A 19,988-nucleotide genomic window follows, 5' to 3' on the forward strand; every position below is an offset into this window, starting at 1 on the left:
TTTCTTCTTTTATTATTTAAGTATTCTGTTGGTAATTTTGGCTCACAACACTGCCGGGACTGAAAAAAGTAATTTGTTTTATTCGATAAATTTTATTTTTACATTTAATCGGTAAATTATTGTATCAAGTAAGGTTATGAGTGGATGGATGTTGAGTATTTATTATATTGATATTTTAAATATTTTTAAGACGTTTGTACCCGTACTTTAGAGTTTATTATCTAAATAATAAATAATAGAGTAGGTTTAATGTATGTGTATGATAATATAATACGTACCCTCGCGGTTTTGAGAATGCCGTAAAAATACCGTAATTTTTCGGCATTTATGCTCATGCCGTATATTTACCGTTATAATTCGGTAATAATGCGGTTAAACTATAGTTGTTTTGGCCAGTTTTTATACTGTAGTTATCCAGTATATATACTGCACTTATGCTGTACAGTTACCAAAAATATACTATACAATTACCGCATTAATGCCCAAATTTTACCCAAAAAATTCCAAATAATTACCGTAATAATACAGTAATTTTGCCGAATATTTGCTGACATAATGGACAATTGTTAAAGATTTAGTTTTATTTTAGTTCACTTCTATGTTAGAAATGAATAAAATGAAAAATTTTAAATTTTGCTTTTTATTCTCCATCGCTACTTTGCAAAAATAAATACTGTTTTTGAATAAAAAATATGTAGAATATTATTTTTTAATTAGGTATTTAGCAGTAATTAATATAAAATAATACATATGTTAAGTAAATATATTCTAATTTTAATTTCAATTTTTAATTTCTCACTTAGAAAATTGCAAATTTTCTAAAATCGAAAAGTTATATTATTTCACATATATAATTATATTATTTAATTTTAAATATGCTTATCGTAAGATGGACGGTGTGGCTTAATGTTTATAGAATAAGCAAAAAAACAATATGGTATAGACTGGGTAGCTCAAATGGTAGAGTAGCCGACATGTCCTCAGGAGGTTCTGGGTTCGAATCCCAGTCCGAGCGTTATTTAATTTTACACAATTTTTTAAATATGGTTTTAATACAATCATTTTACCGCCTTATTACCGTAAATATGCCGCATTTTCAGCGTAAATATTCTAAATTTTTAGCGTAAATGTATGGCATTTTTACGGTAAATGTTCCGTAATTTTTCGATAAAAAAACAGACCAAAACAACCGAAAAAATGCTGAAAAAATACCGCATTAATACTATATAATTGCGACATTTTTTCAGCATTTACAAAACCGCTAGGGTAAGGCTTTATTAATAATTATTATCACTTTGATAGTTAAATAAAAATTCATTCGCTGATAAATTCTGCGAAACAATGACAAGTTTGAGTAGTTTTTACACGCTTTTTATTAGCTTTACCTGTATGTATGTTTGTTTGTTTGTTTGTTTGTTTGTTTGTTTGGTTGTATGTTTGTTTGTAACCGAACTCCTTTGGGAGTGATTATTCCATTATTCAATTTGCAAAATAAGATTTTTTAATTTATATAACTTTAATCTACAATCCATAAGGCAGAAATTGATGTTAATTTTAATTTCCAATCATTATCTTCAACCGATTTATCTAATTTTAATTCAATAAAACAAATAATAGTTCAAAAAAAAAAAACTAAAAAACGCGCTTAAGAATTCTTATAAAAAACCAAACTAAAAAATAGAAAATAAATTTTAATAATTTTGAATTAAGAATAGTGTAAAAAAATTTAATAAATATAAATTAATAATAGTGTACCCCACACTTTTTTTTACAATAAAACATTATTTTCTTGTTAATTCAAAACTATTAAAATTTATTTTCTATTTTTTAGTTTGGCTTTCTATAAAAAAGCGTATTTTTTAGTCTTTTAAAACTATTATTTATTAATTTAATTATTTTATTGGTATACATCATGGCAACATTGTAAGTTATCTGTTGAATATTGAATACTACTACACAGTAATGCTAAGACAAAGTAAGAATTGTTTATCTTTTAATCACCAACATACTTCTCAGTTGCGATTCACTCTTTTTATCACCAGTGTGGTATTACCGTGCTAAAGCAGTTGCAACTCGGCAGTTGAGCAGTCAATATTTAAATTAATATATATTAATATTTTGCATTCTTTAAGACAGTGTAACTAAATCTACATTGAGGTGAATAATTTTGGTGAGTAAAATTAAGAACAAAACTGATGATATTAAAGTTAGTCGACTTTTTTTACTTTTTGATTTTTTTTTTAATTTATTAAATTAGAACTAAAAAATATTTTTAAAAAATTCCATTTAGGGTAAGTGTGGGTATTACTGCAGATTTTCTTGTTTTAATTATCAATAAATGGGTTATGAATTTTTTGATTAAAAAAAAATTATTTCCGTTAATTTAAATCTTTCGGAAAATAACTGCATAGTGGTTTTATATGTATGACAATTATTCAATTTGTTATTAATTAAAAATTAGGAAAACGGTTGACCCTAAAGGCTATCCCTGCAACTTCCCGCTACGTCCATATCTAAGTGCTCAACAATTCACTTATTTTTTAAGCTCTTCAAGCTCAAAAATATAATTTATGTGTAATTTTGAGATCTCCGAGCTCAAATAAAACGTTGTTTTATGCTTTTGAGCTCTTTGAGCTCAAAAAGCTAATGCAAGTTTTATAGAACACTATTTTTTGAATTTTCAATCCGCAATAACTTTTGAATGAATTGACCGATTTTCTCGCGGTTTACGGCATTCAACGCAGTTTTTTGAGTTCTTTAAAAAATTTTCAAGCGTAAACTAGTCAGACTAAACATTTTATTATTAGTAAATCTTAAAATATAGCCGTTCTGCAGTAATAGGTACGCAGTAACTGGATCGGTTGCAGTAACCCGCATGAAAAAACTATATATGGCTGAACATATATGGAAAGTTATATGGGGAATATGTGATCATATATAGCGGAAAAATTATATATATGAAATAATAAATGTTTTGTTAATATAATGAAGATATATTTGATTCAATATAAGTTCAAATATATTAGTGCCGTATATTACTTAGTATATGTTATAAAATATACTATTATTATATAAAAATTACTTATATAGGAAACTATATAATAGATAAATATATTTTTCGTAAAATATATGTTGAGATAGATTATTACTGTATACTTTCATTTATAAAATTTCAATTATATGGCAATATATATTATTTTATTATAAAATACCATACATCCCGCATGGAGAAATATATATGTCAAAAATATATGTCGCATATATAATATATATGCCGCATATATTTACGCAAAAAAAAATATGTTAACATATATTTTTCACATAGATGCTGACATATATGTAGACATATATGTAAGCATACACTGAAAAAAAAAATTCTAAGTTTGAGAATTTTTTTACTCAAATCAAGAAAGTTAAATTCTTCAAAATTATTTTCCTGATTCAAGTTAAATTATTTTCTGGGTATCTCTAGACATATATATTGCATTTATATGCGCGCATATATGTGAACATATATGCGGACATATATTTAGCGCAAAAAACATATATGTGAAAATATATATTTGCATATATTTTTCCATGCGGGATAATACCAGATATTTATGATATGTCGAAATAGCTCAAAACGGAAAAATTAATAAAAAAAAAATAAAAAAATTAATAGTTTGTTGTATATCTTAAGTTTCAAGAGCAATTTGATCAATCGAGTTTACGGTCGAAGCAAATCTGAATTTCAGTAAATTAGTAACACATCACGAAATATTTTCTTTTTTTTTATAACTTTTTTTCAGAGAATTATTTGGCCTCAGCATTCTATTGTAATTTTGGTACCAATGCCAATATTAAAATTATATTAAACATATAATTTAAAGTATATTTTAAATTATACTGAAAAATATATTTTTCTTATACTATTTATAATATAGTATTGATTATAATATGTACGATATATTTAATCATATATAGCTGAAAATATAATTGAAATATATGTTATGAGTATAACATCAATACATAATACTACATATATCATTATTGTATATATGAAACGGCAAAATTTTGCATATGGGTCCTTATATAATCACATATATTTTTATATATGTAAAATATAATTTTTTGTATATGATGAAGGATATATAGCTTTTTCATGCGGGAATGGACACGCAGTAATAGGAGCAAGCTACTTTAAGACCTGCAGTAATACATGCATTTAGACTTCTTTTTAAATGCTTATTATTTAACGAAAATATTTGTTTCTCTAATTGTTGATTTTATTTTGGGTTAATAATGAGTCAAATTTTTGTTTAAAAAAAAAAAAGTTATTATTATCTTGAGAAAATTTTATAAAAATGCTTTCGAATTGAGACTTACGAAAAAAACTGCAGTAATACCCACACTTACCCTATAGCTTTTCAAGTTTTTTACAAATGAAAATTTTTTTTCATCAATTTGTAATAATTTTTTCAATGAAAACGAAATTATTAAAATTTTTAGATGTCGGCTAACTTAATTTTCACACAAAACTGAACAATTCTGTTCTCAAAAAAAAAAAATCAGCAGTTTAGTTTCTGATTGATAACTACTCTCCATTTCCAGGTGGAAATTAAACTTAGTAAGTTATCTGTAAAATCTAACTATGGATTTCATTTCCTATGCAACCAATTGCATCCCGGTGGTCGGTCATGTCAAGGGACTTGTCCATTATGCAGCTGGAGACACTAGGGGCGGGAACCAAGCTATGTTCCAAGCCACCAGAACTACAGTAGTTGCAGGGGCTGGTACTGCTGGAGCTCTTGCTGGTCCAGTAGGAGCTGTATATTTTGGTACGGTTGCTCAGTTGGCCACAGACGGTCTTGGTAGTGCAATGATGGCTGAGCCTCAAGGAGTTGTCTGGGGTTGTTCGGAAATCTCGAGACAGGTTGGATAGACGTGAGAGAGAACAAATGAAACAACAGGAGCAGCAGGCTGGAGAACAACAGGAAAAACATGCCAGAGAAGAAACGGAAAAACAAGAACGACCTGCTGGAGAATAATAATATGTAGTAATGATAATAGAGTAATAATATGTAGTCAATAAAAATTATTTTTGACAATATATACACCAGGGTTCTAAAATATTTAATTGAAAAATTTTTCATTCTTTCTTTAAATTAAAATTTGTTAAATTATTAACTTTTTTCAAATGATTAGTTGATTTTAATTTTGATAATTTTTTTTTAAAGTCAGTCATTTTTTTTTTTAACAAAAATAATATTAATATGCAATCAATAGAATCATTTTTGAAAATAAATATATTTATTTATTTTGATAAGTCAAATTTATATAATTTTTTATGAATTTAATGTAATGGTTTATTAATTTATAAGCTATAAGCTATTTTTACATTAATCTTATGATTAATACATTTTTTACACAGTATAATAATTTAAAATTAATAATATTAATCAATATTCTCCTTTACATATCGCGTTACTAAAACCATAAGGGCGTATAAAAAAATTTTTTTTTTGCTCCAATCAATGTAAAAATATTGAAAACATTAACATCTATGGAAAAAACGATAAAAAAAATTTTTTTTGTGATACGCCCTTATGGTTTTAAGAAAACATTTTTCTAAAACCATAAGGGCGTATCCTGTTTTTTCGGTTTATTTTCAATTATAGGTCGGAGTAAGAAAAAAAAATTGCAAAGGTGATAGAAATTATCACTCCACAACTTAATTTATATCAACAAATATTTATTTGAGTGAAAAAACGAATGAAAAATTAAGAAAAAATAAATTCATAACAACTTGAGAACAATCGGTATGTCTTCAAGTTAATAAAATTAGCCTCAAAGTTTTTCAAAATTGATTTTTTTTTACTTCAGATCTATTTACAATTAACAAAAGAGTTTTGTAAGGCATTTAGAACTGTAATTTTAAAAAAGTCATTCAAAAAGAACTTTGTTCTTGAGAATTGTTATGATTCTTCAATACCAATATCTTGAAGCAAGTTTGATGATCTAAATCATTTTTGTACATCAGGCACTGTCCCACAAAATATCATCGGTATTATCAAAGTTTAATTTTCAGCCATGGTCATAATTTATAAATTTTCTTGTCATTATCTAGTTAAAAAAAAAATTAACACATCTTTTTTTTTTTCTTTTATAATCTTAGACATAGATGATCCTGACGATGGAGATGGCATTGGAGTAATACTCTGATGAATTTATTTTTCCTTAATTTTTTATTAGTTTTCTCACTTAAATAAATATTTGTTGACATAAATCAAGTTGTGGAGTGATATTCTATTGCCTTTGCAATTTTTTTTCTTACTCTGACCCATAATTGATAATAAACCGAAAAAACAGGATACGCCCTTATGGTTTTAAAAAAATGTTTTCTTAAAACCATAAGGGCGTATCACAAAAAAAAATTTTTTTTCGTTTTTTCCATAGATGTTAATATTTTCAACATTTTTACATTGATTGGAGCAAAAAAAATTTTTAATACGCCCTTATGGTTCTGCAGAACCATAAGGGCGTATATTTTGAGATACGCCCTTATGGTTCTAGTAACGCGATATAACATCAATTTCATTTTAAATATCTTAAATCGACTTTCATAAATCAACTCATTGTTTAAACTATTAAATAGGAGTGTGCGAATATTCGAATTTACGAATTATTTGTGACCGAATCGAATCGAATAATTCGATTCGAAATTCGAGTCGAATATTCGAATTATTCGAATAGTTCGAATTATTCAAATTATTCGAATAGTTCGAATTATTTGAATAGTTGGAATAATTCGAATACTTCGAATTTTTGCAAGTTATGTTGTACTGTCAATTTTGCAACCTACATTTTCCTTCTATATGTAAAAAAAATGGAATAATTTTTTAAATCAAAAATTTAGTTTCATTTTCTTGCAACTTGCCAACTTGTATAGAAGTTGTTTTTTATTTATCAGAAGTTTTTGATAACTCAAGGTTAGAAAAAAATTGTTATATTATTATTAAGAAAGATTTAAAAAATTTAGGTCAATGAGAAATCACAAAAAAAACTGCAATAATCATTTCAATAATCCAAATTATTTTATCCTTCTCTATATTCCAATGAAAAAAATTTCTCATAATTTTTCCAAATTTTTTTACGGACCTAATAAAAAGTTATGGTGTTTCGAAAAAAATATTACTTTTATTTATCAATTTCTATACCTATTTCAAAATTTTACTCATTGGGATGTTATTTTTTTTAGTTTATTGTCTTTGAACAAAATCCTTGAGACTCTTTAAGGAACTAATCTTCAGAGAAGTAAATAAAAACAAAAATTCAAAGAGGTCATAATTAGACACATTTTTTTTTTTTGAAAAATTAAGATGAAAAATAGAAGAAAGTTGAAAACATTTTTTTGTAATTTTATTTGAAAACTTCATTTAAAGATTAAAAAAAAATGAGAAAAAAAAGTTTCCGTTTAGTCCATTTTTGACGAAGCTATCGATTATTCAAAAAAATATCTAACAAATGTTATTTTAAATGAGCTGAAATTAATTTTTAAGAGTATACTTTTTGTTTTTTTAGTTTTTAATAAAACACAAAAAACTGTATCAATTGTTTCTACTCTTCTTCATTTTTTTTTAAGTTATTTTTTTCTAAAAATTTGAAATTTTTTGATAGTTAAAACTTTTAATTTATAAAAACGCTGCTTTTAGCGATTACTCAAGAAAAAAAGTAATGCTAAAAGCAACAATTTTGAAAAGATGAGGTTCAAACACTCATATTTTTAGAAAAAAAAATTATAAGGAAAAAAATCAGAGTGAAATTATTAAGTTCCCAATTTTTTTTAATTTCCAATTCTCTCCGTGAGAAATTGAAAATATTATGATTTTTAAAATTTCGTTACTTTGGTTGGATAAAAAAACTTACAAAAAGAAAATTATTTTTCAACTTCTAATCTCAAAATTCCTTTTTGAATAATTACGATGAAGTTAATTGAAGAGTCTCAACAATAATTTTAAAATTTCAGTAGAGATTTAAAAGTATTGAAGATAAAGAAAACACTTTTTCACTTGGAAGTATTTCAATATTCTACAAAATAAGATTTCAACTTATAAATATTACTGTACAACTTATCGTTAAGTTAATATTATAAAATTATTAACTTAATTAATATGAACTCTGACTCAAACTCTAAATTTTTCCCACTAAAAATTTTCGTATCCGTGAACTTATTATATCATTTAAATAAAATTAGGAACGAGTTTATTTTTCTTTTTAAAAACAAAAACACACGTATTATAAAATATTTTTCGTCGGATTGATAACCAACCTAATGTTTCTAAAATTTTTGAAATGCTAGCCTACTTATTAACACCTAATAACAAATAATATGAAATAAAACAAACCAAAGAAGAAGAATATTATAATTGAAGATTACTATATAGCAATTTATTGGGATAAAAGTTAGATAAAAATTCATTCGCTGATTAATTCTGCGAAACAATGACAAGTTATTTTTTTAAACAATGGCAACATTGTAAGTTATCTGTTAAAAATGGAATACTACAACGCAGTAGTGCTAATATGTAGCAAAAAATGTTTATCTTTTAGTCACTAACATATTTCTAAGTTGTGATTCACTCTTTTTATCACCAGTGTGGTATTATCGTGATAAAGCATTCGCAACTCAGCAGTTGAGCCGTGAAGATTTAAATTAATATACATTAATATTTTGCATTCTTTAAGACAGTGTAAAGAAATTCACATCAAGGTGAATAATTCTGGTAAGTAAAATTAAGAACAAGACTGAGCAATTCTGTTCTCAAAAAAAAAAGCTCAGCAGTTGAGTTTCTGATCGATAACTACTCTCAATTTTCAGGTGGAAATTCAACTTTGGTTGATAATTTCCGAGAAGTAAATATTGAAGAAAGCTTCAAGATACTTGTCGATATTATTGGCAAAGTACTAGAATCCCATACCTGGTAGACGCAGTAAGTTATCTGTAAAATCTAACTATGGATTGCTTTTCCTGGGTTCGTGGAGATTTTAAGGCTGTGAAACAAATCACTACTAGACCAGTTGTAGCGGTTGGTGTCTCTCAAGCAGTTCTTGCTGAACAACGTACCAGACAAGAAAGAGAACAACAAGAACGACGTGCTAAAGAATAATAAATATGTAGTAAGGATGGTAGAGAAATAATATGTAGTCAATAAAAATTAGTTTTGAGAATATATACACCAGTCACCAGGGTTACAAAATATTTCATTTGAAAATTTTTCATTCTTTCTTTAAATAAAAATTAACTGAGTCTTATACCTCATATTTCCATCCTATATTAGAGTAGGTTGAATGTATGTTTATGATAATATGATACGTAAGGCTTAATTATTATCATCACTTTGATAGTTAAATAAAAATTCATTCGCTGATCAATTTTGCAAAACAATGACAAGTTAGAGTAGTTTTTAATTTTATATACTATTTTATTGGTATAGATAATGGCAACATTGTAAGTTATCTGCTGAAAATTGAATATTACTACATAGTAATGCTAATACGTAGCAAAAACTGTTTATCTTTTCGTCACCAACATATTTCTTAGTTGTGATTCACTCTTTTTATCACCAGTGTGGTATTATCGTGATAAAGCATTCGCAACTCAGCAGTTGAGCCGTGAAGATTTAAATTAATATACATTAATATTTTGCATTCTTTAAGACAGTGTAAAGAAATTCACATCAAGGTGAATAATTCTGGTAAGTAAAATTAAGAACAAGACTGAGCAATTCTGTTCTCAAAAAAAAAAGCTCAGCAGTTCAGTTTCTGGTTGATAACTACTCTCAATTTCGAGGTGGAAATTAAACTTTGGCTCAGTAAGTTATCTGTGAAATCCAACTATGGATTTCCTTTCCTGGGCAACCAATTCCGTCCCGGTGGACGGTCATGTCAAGGGAATTGTCCATTATGCAGTTGGAGACACTAAGGGCGGGAACCAAGCTATGTTCCAAGCCACCACAACTGCAGTAGTTGTCGGAGCTGGTGCTGCTGGATCTCTTGCTGGTCCGGCAGGAACTATCTATTTTGGTTCAGTTGCTCAGGTAATGTTCGACAGTCTTGGTACTATAGTTTTGGATGAGCCCCAAGGAATAAATTGGGCTTGTTCGAAAGTCGTGTAACAGAAGCCATAGACGTGAGAGAAAAGAAAGGGAAGCACAGGAACAACGTGCTAGAGAAGAAAGGGAACAACAAAAATGACGTGCTAGAGAATAATAATATGTAGTAGTGATGATAGAGAAATAAGATGTAATCAATAAACATTAGTTTTGACAATATATACACCAGGGTTACAAAATATTTTATTTAAAAATTTTTCATTCTTTTTAACTTCCCGCTAAGAAAATCGAAGATTTAAAAAAATCGGGAAGTTATTGTTTTCACCCCGTTTTGCAAAAATCGAGTTTTCATCAGATCTCGACGTTTGAAGGTCACATGAAGCTTCCCTGACTATCCCCGCGAGGTTGTCACTATGTGTGTGTGTGTGTGTGTGTAAGTATGTGAATCGCTTATAACTTTTGAACGACTAAACGAGAAATTTTGAAAAATCTTAAAAAAAATAAGAATAAAATCATTTTTGAAAGTGGTTTTTTTGGAATAACTTTTAAACGGCTCGATCGATCAACTCCAAAAACTAATCCGCTCTTAACCTTGAAAAACCACGTCGATCACCGCTAATCCGGTCAAAATCGGTTGATTCGTTCGAGAGATATCGTGAACGAAAGAAAACCGAAAAAAGGGTTTTTTTTCTGACATAACTTCGACATTTCTTATCAGATCGTTTTTGATGAGATGGAATAATTTTTAGAGCTTAAAAAACTGCACTGATCGCCGCCTAGAACGTAAAAATCGGTTGATTGGTTCGAGAGATATTCTCGATGAAATATTTGGAAACAAGTGTTTTTTCAACATAACTCCGACATTTTTTGGAATAACTTTTTAACGGCTCTACCGATCAATTCCAAAAACTAATCAGCTTTTAACATAAAAAACGACGTCGATCGCCGCCAACCGCGTAAAAATCGGTTCATTCATTCAAAAGTTATTGCGGTTTAAAAATTTGAAAAATTGTGTTTTATCAAACTTCTATCAGACTTTAGTGCTTGAAGAGCTCAAAAGCATAAAAAAGTTATCTCATTAAGCTCAGAGAGCTCAAAATAACACATAAATGGTATCTTTGAGCTCGGAGAGCTCAAAAACATCATTAGTGCAATTTTAAGCACCTAGATATGAAATGAGCGGGAAGTTACACGGATGGCCTTCAGGGTCTATACCGTTTTTCTAATTTTTTTAAATTAAAATTAACTGAATCCTAGCCCCTATAATGTTTCCTATATTAGATAGTTAAATAAAAACTTATTCGCTGGTCAATTCTGCGAAATATTGCCAAGTTAGAGTAGTTTTAAATTAATAGCCTATTTTATTGGTATACATAATGGCAACATCGTAAGTTATCTGTTGAATATTAAATACTGCTCGTTTCTAGTGCCTGTGATACGGGTATGGGAGGAACTACCCAGTGATATAGTAAACTCTAGTAGTCTCGAAATATTTAAAAATAAAGTTTATGATTACTTGTTTGAGCTAGATTTTTAACTAAGCATATTATATATAGTTAAATATGATTTAATTTAAGTGGAGTTAGCGTTGAATCGATAATCTGTAACATTTAAGCAAACAAATTTTGAAACTTTTCTCTATTGTACTTACAATTACTGTTTTTTATACATCTATTCTTTTGTATATTTTTATGTTATTTGTAAATTTTCTATTAAATCTACTGCTACGCAGTAGCGCCAATAGTCAGCAAAAATTATTTATACATGCAACGTTAGTTTATCTTACACTCACTAACATATTTTTAAGTTGTGATTCATTCTTTTTATCACCAGTGTGGTATTATCTATCGTACTCAAGCATTCGCAACTCGGCAGCTGAGCAGTCGAGATTTAAAATAATATATTAATATTTTGCATATTCTTTAACGCAGTGTAACAGAGTTCACATTAAAGTGAATAATTCCGGTAAGTAAAATTCAGAAAGACAAAAATTTTCATTTCTTCTATTTTATAATCTTTTTAAGATTATTTTAATATCAATTTATGATATTCATTTTTATTTCTTACCTATTTCGAGTCAGAACTATGTAAAACTTGAATTTTATTGTTATACTAAAAATGTGCGCAAATGCGCGGATAAATATAGAATTACATATATTTATCATATAAGGTAAAAGCCCCAATATATGATCACTCCATGTATTTGTATATCTATATTCACAAATATAGGTATACAAATACATGGAGTGATCATATACTGGTACATGATCATATATTGGGGCTTATTTTACCTTATAACTTAAAAAATATCAAATCATTACTGGCGTATAAAATTCTTGTTATCTAAATCTTAAAATTTTATATAATCCTTTAACTTTTTATGAAAATAAACATTATAATTGATAAATTAGCTATCTGATAATCTTTTTGCAGATGTTTTTGATAAGGAAGTTAGTAGATTGTCTACAAGAAGTGAAGGCTATTGACTTCACTGATACTTCTAAAACTCAAGTGCGTTTGAACAAGAACAAAGCTGAGAACGCGCTAAATTTAATATACCAAATCGGTCTAAAAGAAGAAACCTTCACCACTGAAGAAAAAGTAATTATCGGAAATTTATTAGCTGACACCATAGAATATTTGCAAGTCAACATCGAGAACACCGCCAACGTCTACCGAACAAGACTGAGCAATTCTGTTCTCAGAAAAAGATCAGCTGTTCAGTTCTTGCTTGATAACTACTCCCAGTTCCCAGTTGGAAATTCAACTTTGGCTGATAAGTTCCGGGAAGTGAATATTGAAGAAAGCGTCGAGATACTCGACGATATTATTGACAATTGGCATGATATGACTGATTCTGACGAGGGCTCAAGTGACAGAGAAAGCGCCGGTGCAAACGAAGTACCAGAATCCCATACCTGGTGGTCGCTATAAGGTATCAAAATCTAAATATGAATTTCCTTTCCAATATAGCTGATTCCATCCCGGTGGTTGGTCATGTCAAGGGAATCGTCCATTATGCAGTTGGAGATTCTGAAGGCGGAAACAAAGCTATGTACCAAGCCACCAGAACTTCAGTAGTTTTGGGAGCTGGTGCTGCTGGATCTCTTGCTGGTCCGGCAGGAGCTGCAGCAGCTGCTATGTATGCTGGTGCTCTTACAGACACTGTTGCTTCTGTAGCCATGGATGAGCCTCAAGGATTAATGAAAGGGTGTAAGAATATAGCAGAAGATGTGAAAGAAGGGAAAAATCCGATGGGTTCGATAGCAAGTACAGGGTTCCAAGTGGCAATGGATGGGGTGGGTGGTTTAGGAATGGGTGGTGTTTCTAGTGCGGCGAGTCAAGTTTCAGAAAAAGCTGTAGCAAAAGGTGTGGAAAATATTGCGAAGAATGCAGTCAAGAATGTTGGAGAAAAGACCATTGAGCAAACTATGAAGATGACGGGAGAACAAGTGGTAAAGAAGGTGACGAAGACTGTTACGGAGAAGGCGGTGAAGAAAGTTATCGAAAAGGCAGTCGTTCAAGCGGAGATTGCTTTGGTAACGACTCATGTTTGCATGCAAGCTGATGAACGTACTAAAGAAGAAAAAAGAAAAAGTGATAGAGAGGAACGTGATAGAGCAGAAAGACGAAGACGTGAAAGAGAAGAAAGGGAAGAACGGGAACGACGTGCTAGAGAAGAAAGGGAACGACAAGAACGACGTGCTAGAGAAGAGAGGGAACAACAAGAACGACGTGCTAGAGAACAACAGGAACAGCATACTAGAGAACAACAGGAACAACGTGCTAGAGAAGAAAGGGAACGACGTGCTAGAGAAGAGAGGGAACAAGAAGAACGACGTGCTAGAGAACAACAGGAACAGCGTACTAGAGAACAACAGGAACAACGTGCTAGAGAAGAAAGGGAACGACGTGCTAGAGAAGAGAGGGAACAAGAAGAACGACGTGCTAGAGAACAACAGGAACAGCGTACTAGAGAACAACAGGAACAACGTGCTAGAGAAGAAAGGGAACGACAAGAACGACGTGATAGAGAAGAGAGGGAACAACAAGAACGACGTGCTAGAGAACAACAGGAACAGCGTACTAGAGAACAACAGGAACAACGTGATAGAGAAGAAAGAGAACAACAAGAACGACGTGGTAGGGAACAACAGCAACGTTCTAATACTCCTGAAAAAAACTCTGAATCTACACAACCACCACGAAGAAATAGAGGTAATAGAAAAGGATCTAGAAATGATGAACCTGACTATTTTGCTATTTTCAAGAATTTATTGGAAGAACTATTGAATGATATCTTCGGTGTGGAAAGACCATATACAAGATCAAGAGCCTACATTTCTCAAATTTTTCAACAACTGTCAAAAGGACAAATTAATTATTTGTCAGACATAATTGCAAGATTATACAAAGGTGAAATCTTAGAGGAAGTAGTAAGATTAGTAATTAGAATGTTCTCAGAACATTTTCCTGAAGATATATCACTCTTAAATTTCCAAAGTTTGATGGAATTTGCTGCGGTTTACGTTCAAGAAGAAATAGATTACCGAACTGAGGTTTACAGATCCGTCGAGATGATATGGAGAGAAAGTGATAGTTCTGTTGTAAAGATGGCTGCTAAGGACCTCAAAGAAACAATTGTTTCAACTATCATGAACTTGGCAGATATTGTCAGAATGATAGTCGATATTTTTGAGAGTCTAAAATCGGGCATCGAGTCTGAACCGGCGGCTAATAATTTGTATCCGAACTTTCGAAATATATTCGCGGCAGTTTATCATTACTTTAAGCATCGAAGCGTTCCTGGCGACGGAGTTCTGACGATTGGAGAGTACTACGAATGGATAAGAAGAGTTTTGGAAAAACTTGGAGGACAACAACGGTACAGAGATTTGGTGGAAGCGCAGACTGCCGGAGAAGTAAGAGCAAATGTTAAGTTTGAGGTGTACATTGTTGCATTTGGCAGACGAATCAGGATTGTTGTTAAATTCGAGGGCGATACAATTATATTAGCATCTTGTTTTTTTTGCAATACCACGTTCGATGATGATGAAGAAGGAATGGTATGGATAGTCATTCGTCGTTTTTGAAAAATCGTTTTGGAATTATCCGTAGAAATTTATAAAGTAATATGTAATCAATAAAAACTCATTTTGTCAATATATATACACCAAGGTTGAAAAATATTTAATTAAAAAATTATGTATCTTTTGTTTAAATAAAAATTAGTCATAGTTATTCATTAAATTATCAATTTTTTTCATCGTTTGTATCCTATCTCTGAGGTCTTGAATGATAACTTCCAATTTTTGGGACCCCGCTGGTCCATTCTTAGTATATTAACAAATTACTAACATTATCACTTATCACATTTAATTGACTAAAATTAACTTTTAATATGATCATTTTTCGGATCTTTTAACAAATAAATTATTATATAGGGAATTTATCAAAAAATCCTACTTGTAGAAATTAAAAAGAAATATTGATGCAATTTTTTTTTTTAAATATTAATATTTGTTTGTTATCTCAAATTAATGAAATAAAGTTATATTAATTTAAAAAATCTCTAAATATGAATTTTGTAATTTTTAAACGAATAAAATCTATGTTAAACAGGTTTTTATTAGCTATTCGTCTTCATTTATGTATTTATGTATGTAACAGAATTTTTAAACTCGATTTTCGACCACTTCAAAACGTTGGATTATATCAAATCTTTACACACTTATCAAGGACCGATGACAATATAATAATTTGATAAGTTTATCTCATTATCCTGACCAGGATCTTCAGGATTACCGGTTTCTTCATCCAACGACACGGCAGTGCGTGCGCCAAGTACTAAAGTGTGTATTAACACATGCATAGGTTAATCTTTGAGACAAGCATGTGACTAAGGTTATGATCAACAAGGGATGCTTCGTAAGTTTTACAATTAAAAAAATTATGCTTTAAGAAAGTAAAATACACGCTTTAATGGTCAATCAAACCAAAAAAATGGAAAATAATTAATAGTTTAAAAAAGTAAATAAAATACCAAACTAAAAAGTAGAAAATAATTTTCAATGAGTTTATAATCAGAATAATAATTTAAAAAAAAATTGATTTTATCGTAATAAAAAAGCAGTTTTTTATGAAACTGTGTTTATCAGTTTTATTTTATTATTAATTTTTTTCTTGTCAGTATTATGTATAATTATGACGAATTATTGATGTAAAATAACCCAGCAATCAAAGTCGGATTGAAATTCAATGCGAACTAACGGGACGGCCTCTTTTACCCAGATTCCGATTACACAGATCCCTTTGACACATATCCCGATTACGCAGATTGTGATTAAACAGATTTTCTATTACACAGATTACTTATTACTCAGATAACCGATTACACAGAAAATCTTTAACGCAGATCCCGATGACGCAGATAATTTAAATTTTTAAATGATAAATGCCATAATAAAGCCAAGCACTAAAAGTGCCTGAAATTTTTAAATTGCCGCCATCAAAACATGCCGGATGAGCATGTAATCTAGCTATTGGTTGAATTTAAGGTTCAAGGTGTGCACGGAGCACTTTATTGAAGTATCTACAGTGTATATGTGTAAAATCCCGCGTTGGTTGAATTTTTTATTAGATACTTGATATAATGAATCAACAAAATTACAGGTTAAAGATTAGAGCTATATAGGTAAGTAAACATATTTATTATTTATATTAAAAGTTCGGGTTTGAAGTTTAAATATAATTAGTTCAATTACCCCCAAGCGGGGATGAATCGAACCATTTGACGCGTTTGCATAAATTAATCATTTAAGAATCAATGTTGTTTATTGACTAATTTATGGATCGATAATTAGAGAAGACATAATAAATTACCATTCCAAGAAAAAAAAAAATTAGACAAACGGTTGACCCTGAAGGCCACCGATTTTGACCGGACTGGTGGCGATCGACGTGGTTTTTTGAGGTTAAATTGCACTGATTAGTTGCTTTCGAGCTCAATTGAACTATTAAGCCTTATTTTGAAGTTATTCCAAAACCACATTTGAAAAGAGAATCGGTTGATTCATTCGAGAGATATGGTGAACACATAAAGAAAACCGAAAGTGTTTTTCGGAATAACTCCAAATTTGTTGATCAATTCAAAATTTGAGATTCTTTGTGAGGCTTGAAAAACTGCGTCGAATGCTTCTAACCGCGTAAAATCGGTTTATTCATTCAAAAGTTATTGTGGTTTAAAAATTCAAAAATAGTGTCTTATCAAATCTCTATCAAACTTTTTGAGCTCGAAGAGCTTTAAAGGATAGGAAAGCAATCTCTTTGAGCTCGGAGAGCTTAAAATAACCATAATTGTATTTTTTGAGCTCGAAGAGTCAAAAACGTCATTGGTGCAATTTTAAGCGCCTAAGTATGAAATTAGCGGGAAGTTGCATTTGGCCTTCAGGGTCAACCGTTTTCCTAATTTTTTGGATCGATTTATGTATTTTTGAGCTCTCCGAGCTTGAGAGATAGCTTTTCTATGCTTCTTCGAGCTCAAAAGTCTAAAAATTATACTATCTCATCAAAAACGTTTTTGATCCGAAAAGAAATGTTATGTGAACTTATGCAAAAATTATGTAAAGTTATGTGAAGTTATGTGGAAAAACACTTGAACGAATTGATTGAAATTATGTGAAATTATGTGAAATTATGTGAGTTATGTGCAGAAAACACTTTTCGGTTTTCTTTCGTTTATGATATCTCTTGAACGAATTGACTGCACTGATAGAAGGATTTATTTGTATTAAATAATATTTGTTAATAGCTAACAAATCATTTATTATAGACCATTTTTAATGTTAAATAAATATTTCTTAGTATTCAAAATGATTTGTTTGTATTCAATAAATCTGATATTCATTTATTAAGTATTAATAAATCTTTTTAAATACTAAGAAATATTTGTTAAGGCCAACAAATGGTTTTCAATAAAAATGATTTGTTAAATATTAACAAATCTTTTAACTATAAACAAATCTATTAGTGTGAAGTTATGAAATTAAATTCTATGTCAAAAGTATAGAAAGACTATCTCTTTGAGCTTGGAGAGCTCAAAATAAGACATAAGTTGTTTTTTTGAGCTCGAAGAGCAATTATTAGTGCAATTTTAAGCGCCTAGGTATCGCCACCAGTGGCGGAAGTTGCAGGGATGGCCTTCAGGGTCAACCGTTTGTCTAATTTTTTTCTTGGAATGGTAATTTATTATGTCTTCTAATTATCGATCCATAAATTAGTCAATAAACAACAATGATTCTTATATGATTAATTTATGCAAACGCGTCAAATGGTTCGATTCATCCCCGCTTGGGGGTAATTAATCTACTTATACTTAAACTTTAAACCCATACTTTTAATATAAATAATAAATATGTTTACTTACCTATATAGCTCTAATCTTTAACCTGTAATTTTGTTGATTCATTATATCAAGTATCTAATAAAAAATTCAACCAACGCGGGATTTTACACATTTACACTGTAGATACTTCAATAAAGCACTCCGTGCACACCTTGAACCTTAAATTCAACCAATAGCTAGATTACATGCTCATCCGGCATGTTTTGATGGCGGCAATTTAAAAATTTCAGGCACTTTTAGTGCTTGGCTTTATTATGGCATTTATCATTTAAAAATTTTAATTATCTGCGTCATCGGGATCTGCGTTAAAGATTTTCTGTGTAATCGGTTATCTGAGTAATAAGTAATCTGTGTAATAGAAAATCTGTTTAATCAGAATCTGCGTAATCAGGATATGTGTCAAAGGGATCTGGGTAATAGCGCCATCTGTGTAATCGGAATCTGGGTAAAAGAGGTCGTCCCGAACTAACCCGATTTAATGCGATTTTTGAACACAGTGTTTCGTGCTAAAACGCATTGAATCGGATAGAATACCCTGATAGCCAAGTTGGCCGCAACTTTCTGTCAATCTACTGCCGCAACTTGTCACCAACTTGGCGGCAACTCTTGGAAAGTAACTCGGTTGGTGTCAACTTGTTCACCAAGTTGTCACCAAGTTGTCGGCAAAAGTTGCTCTGAAACTTTTTCACACCAAGTTGACGATAAGTTTCTCAAGAAATTTGGCGACATATTGCGGCAGTAGATTGGTCTCTTTTTTCTCAGAAACTTGTAGCCAACTTGGCGCCAACAGTTACAAATTCGGAAGTTGACCGCAAGTTGTCGCTAAGTTGGTGGCAACTATCTGACACCAACTTGGTTGGTCTGAAACTGTGGCTATCAGGGTATCGAACACTGACGGATCGAATTGAATCGTATTAAGACGGATTGAAAACCGAAGATTTCAGAAATTGGATTGAATCGTGTTAAAGCGGATAGGATGTTGAATCCGACTCAATCCGACCCCGTTTGCTGGAATGTCTCACAAATGACATCGGTATTATGTACGACCGTCACGTGACTTGGCACTGGTTCAAACGCATGATGTCAAACTTACGTAATTATGGCATACAATGATGGCATTAATGTTACGTAATATTGTAATTTATATATTATGTTAGTTGTACGTAATATCTAAGTCGTTTTTGCGATATCATAAATGTTATACTTACATCGGTATGATATCAAAATTATATCCCAAATTTTTACATCATAATTGGATCGCAAGGGAGTTCAGTTTAACGTCAGATTTACGTAAAATATTGTAGTAACATTCCTATGTCCCGCGAAATGACATCATATTACAGTCATGTGTTCACTGGGATATTATTTATCAAATCTAGGAAAAATTTCCCTAGAACAAGCAGTCACTATTGATAAGCAATTTTTTCCCGCTCAAATCAAATTCTTTTGCTGTGTGTTATTGACAATATCATGGATAATCTATTAAATAC

At 30.3% G+C, this 19,988-nt stretch overlaps 1 protein-coding gene and 3 long non-coding RNA genes across 16 annotated transcripts; 3 read left to right on the top strand and 1 right to left on the bottom strand.

Annotated features, from left to right (window-relative positions):
• Positions 1 to 7: 7 nt before the first annotated feature.
• Positions 8 to 19,826, bottom strand: LOC123264068. Its single transcript, XR_006509262.1, has 2 exons — positions 19,707 to 19,826; positions 8 to 59 (listed from the first exon to the last, which is right to left on the bottom strand). It is a non-coding gene; the product is annotated as an uncharacterized LOC123264068 (long non-coding RNA).
• LOC123264064 lies at positions 1,890 to 5,094 on the top strand. The gene is made up of 2 exons (XR_006509252.1): positions 1,890 to 2,170; positions 4,594 to 5,094. It is a non-coding gene; the product is annotated as an uncharacterized LOC123264064 (long non-coding RNA).
• On the top strand, positions 8,575 to 10,317 carry LOC123264063. The gene is made up of 3 exons (XR_006509251.1): positions 8,575 to 8,765; positions 8,861 to 9,737; positions 9,833 to 10,317. It is a non-coding gene; the product is annotated as an uncharacterized LOC123264063 (long non-coding RNA).
• LOC123264059 (golgin subfamily A member 6-like protein 4) lies at positions 11,937 to 15,344 on the top strand. Of its 13 annotated transcripts, none has more exons than XM_044727116.1 (4): positions 11,937 to 12,059; positions 12,528 to 13,710; positions 13,768 to 13,799; positions 13,857 to 15,344. In XM_044727116.1, exons 2-4 carry the CDS (start codon positions 13,046 to 13,048, stop codon positions 15,185 to 15,187), a joined length of 2,028 nt encoding a protein of 675 aa, XP_044583051.1. In that variant the 5' UTR covers positions 11,937 to 12,059; positions 12,528 to 13,045; the 3' UTR covers positions 15,188 to 15,344. The 13 variants fall into 13 exon arrangements, with proteins under 13 accessions (XP_044583051.1, XP_044583054.1, XP_044583045.1 ...); XM_044727119.1 differs by having other exon boundaries at positions 14,067 to 15,344; XM_044727110.1 differs by having other exon boundaries at positions 12,528 to 14,191; positions 14,240 to 15,344.
• Positions 19,827 to 19,988: the final 162 nt, after the last annotated feature.

Source organism: Cotesia glomerata, linkage group LG4 (assembly GCF_020080835.1).
Source record: "Cotesia glomerata isolate CgM1 linkage group LG4, MPM_Cglom_v2.3, whole genome shotgun sequence".
NCBI lineage: Eukaryota > Metazoa > Arthropoda > Insecta > Hymenoptera > Braconidae > Cotesia > Cotesia glomerata.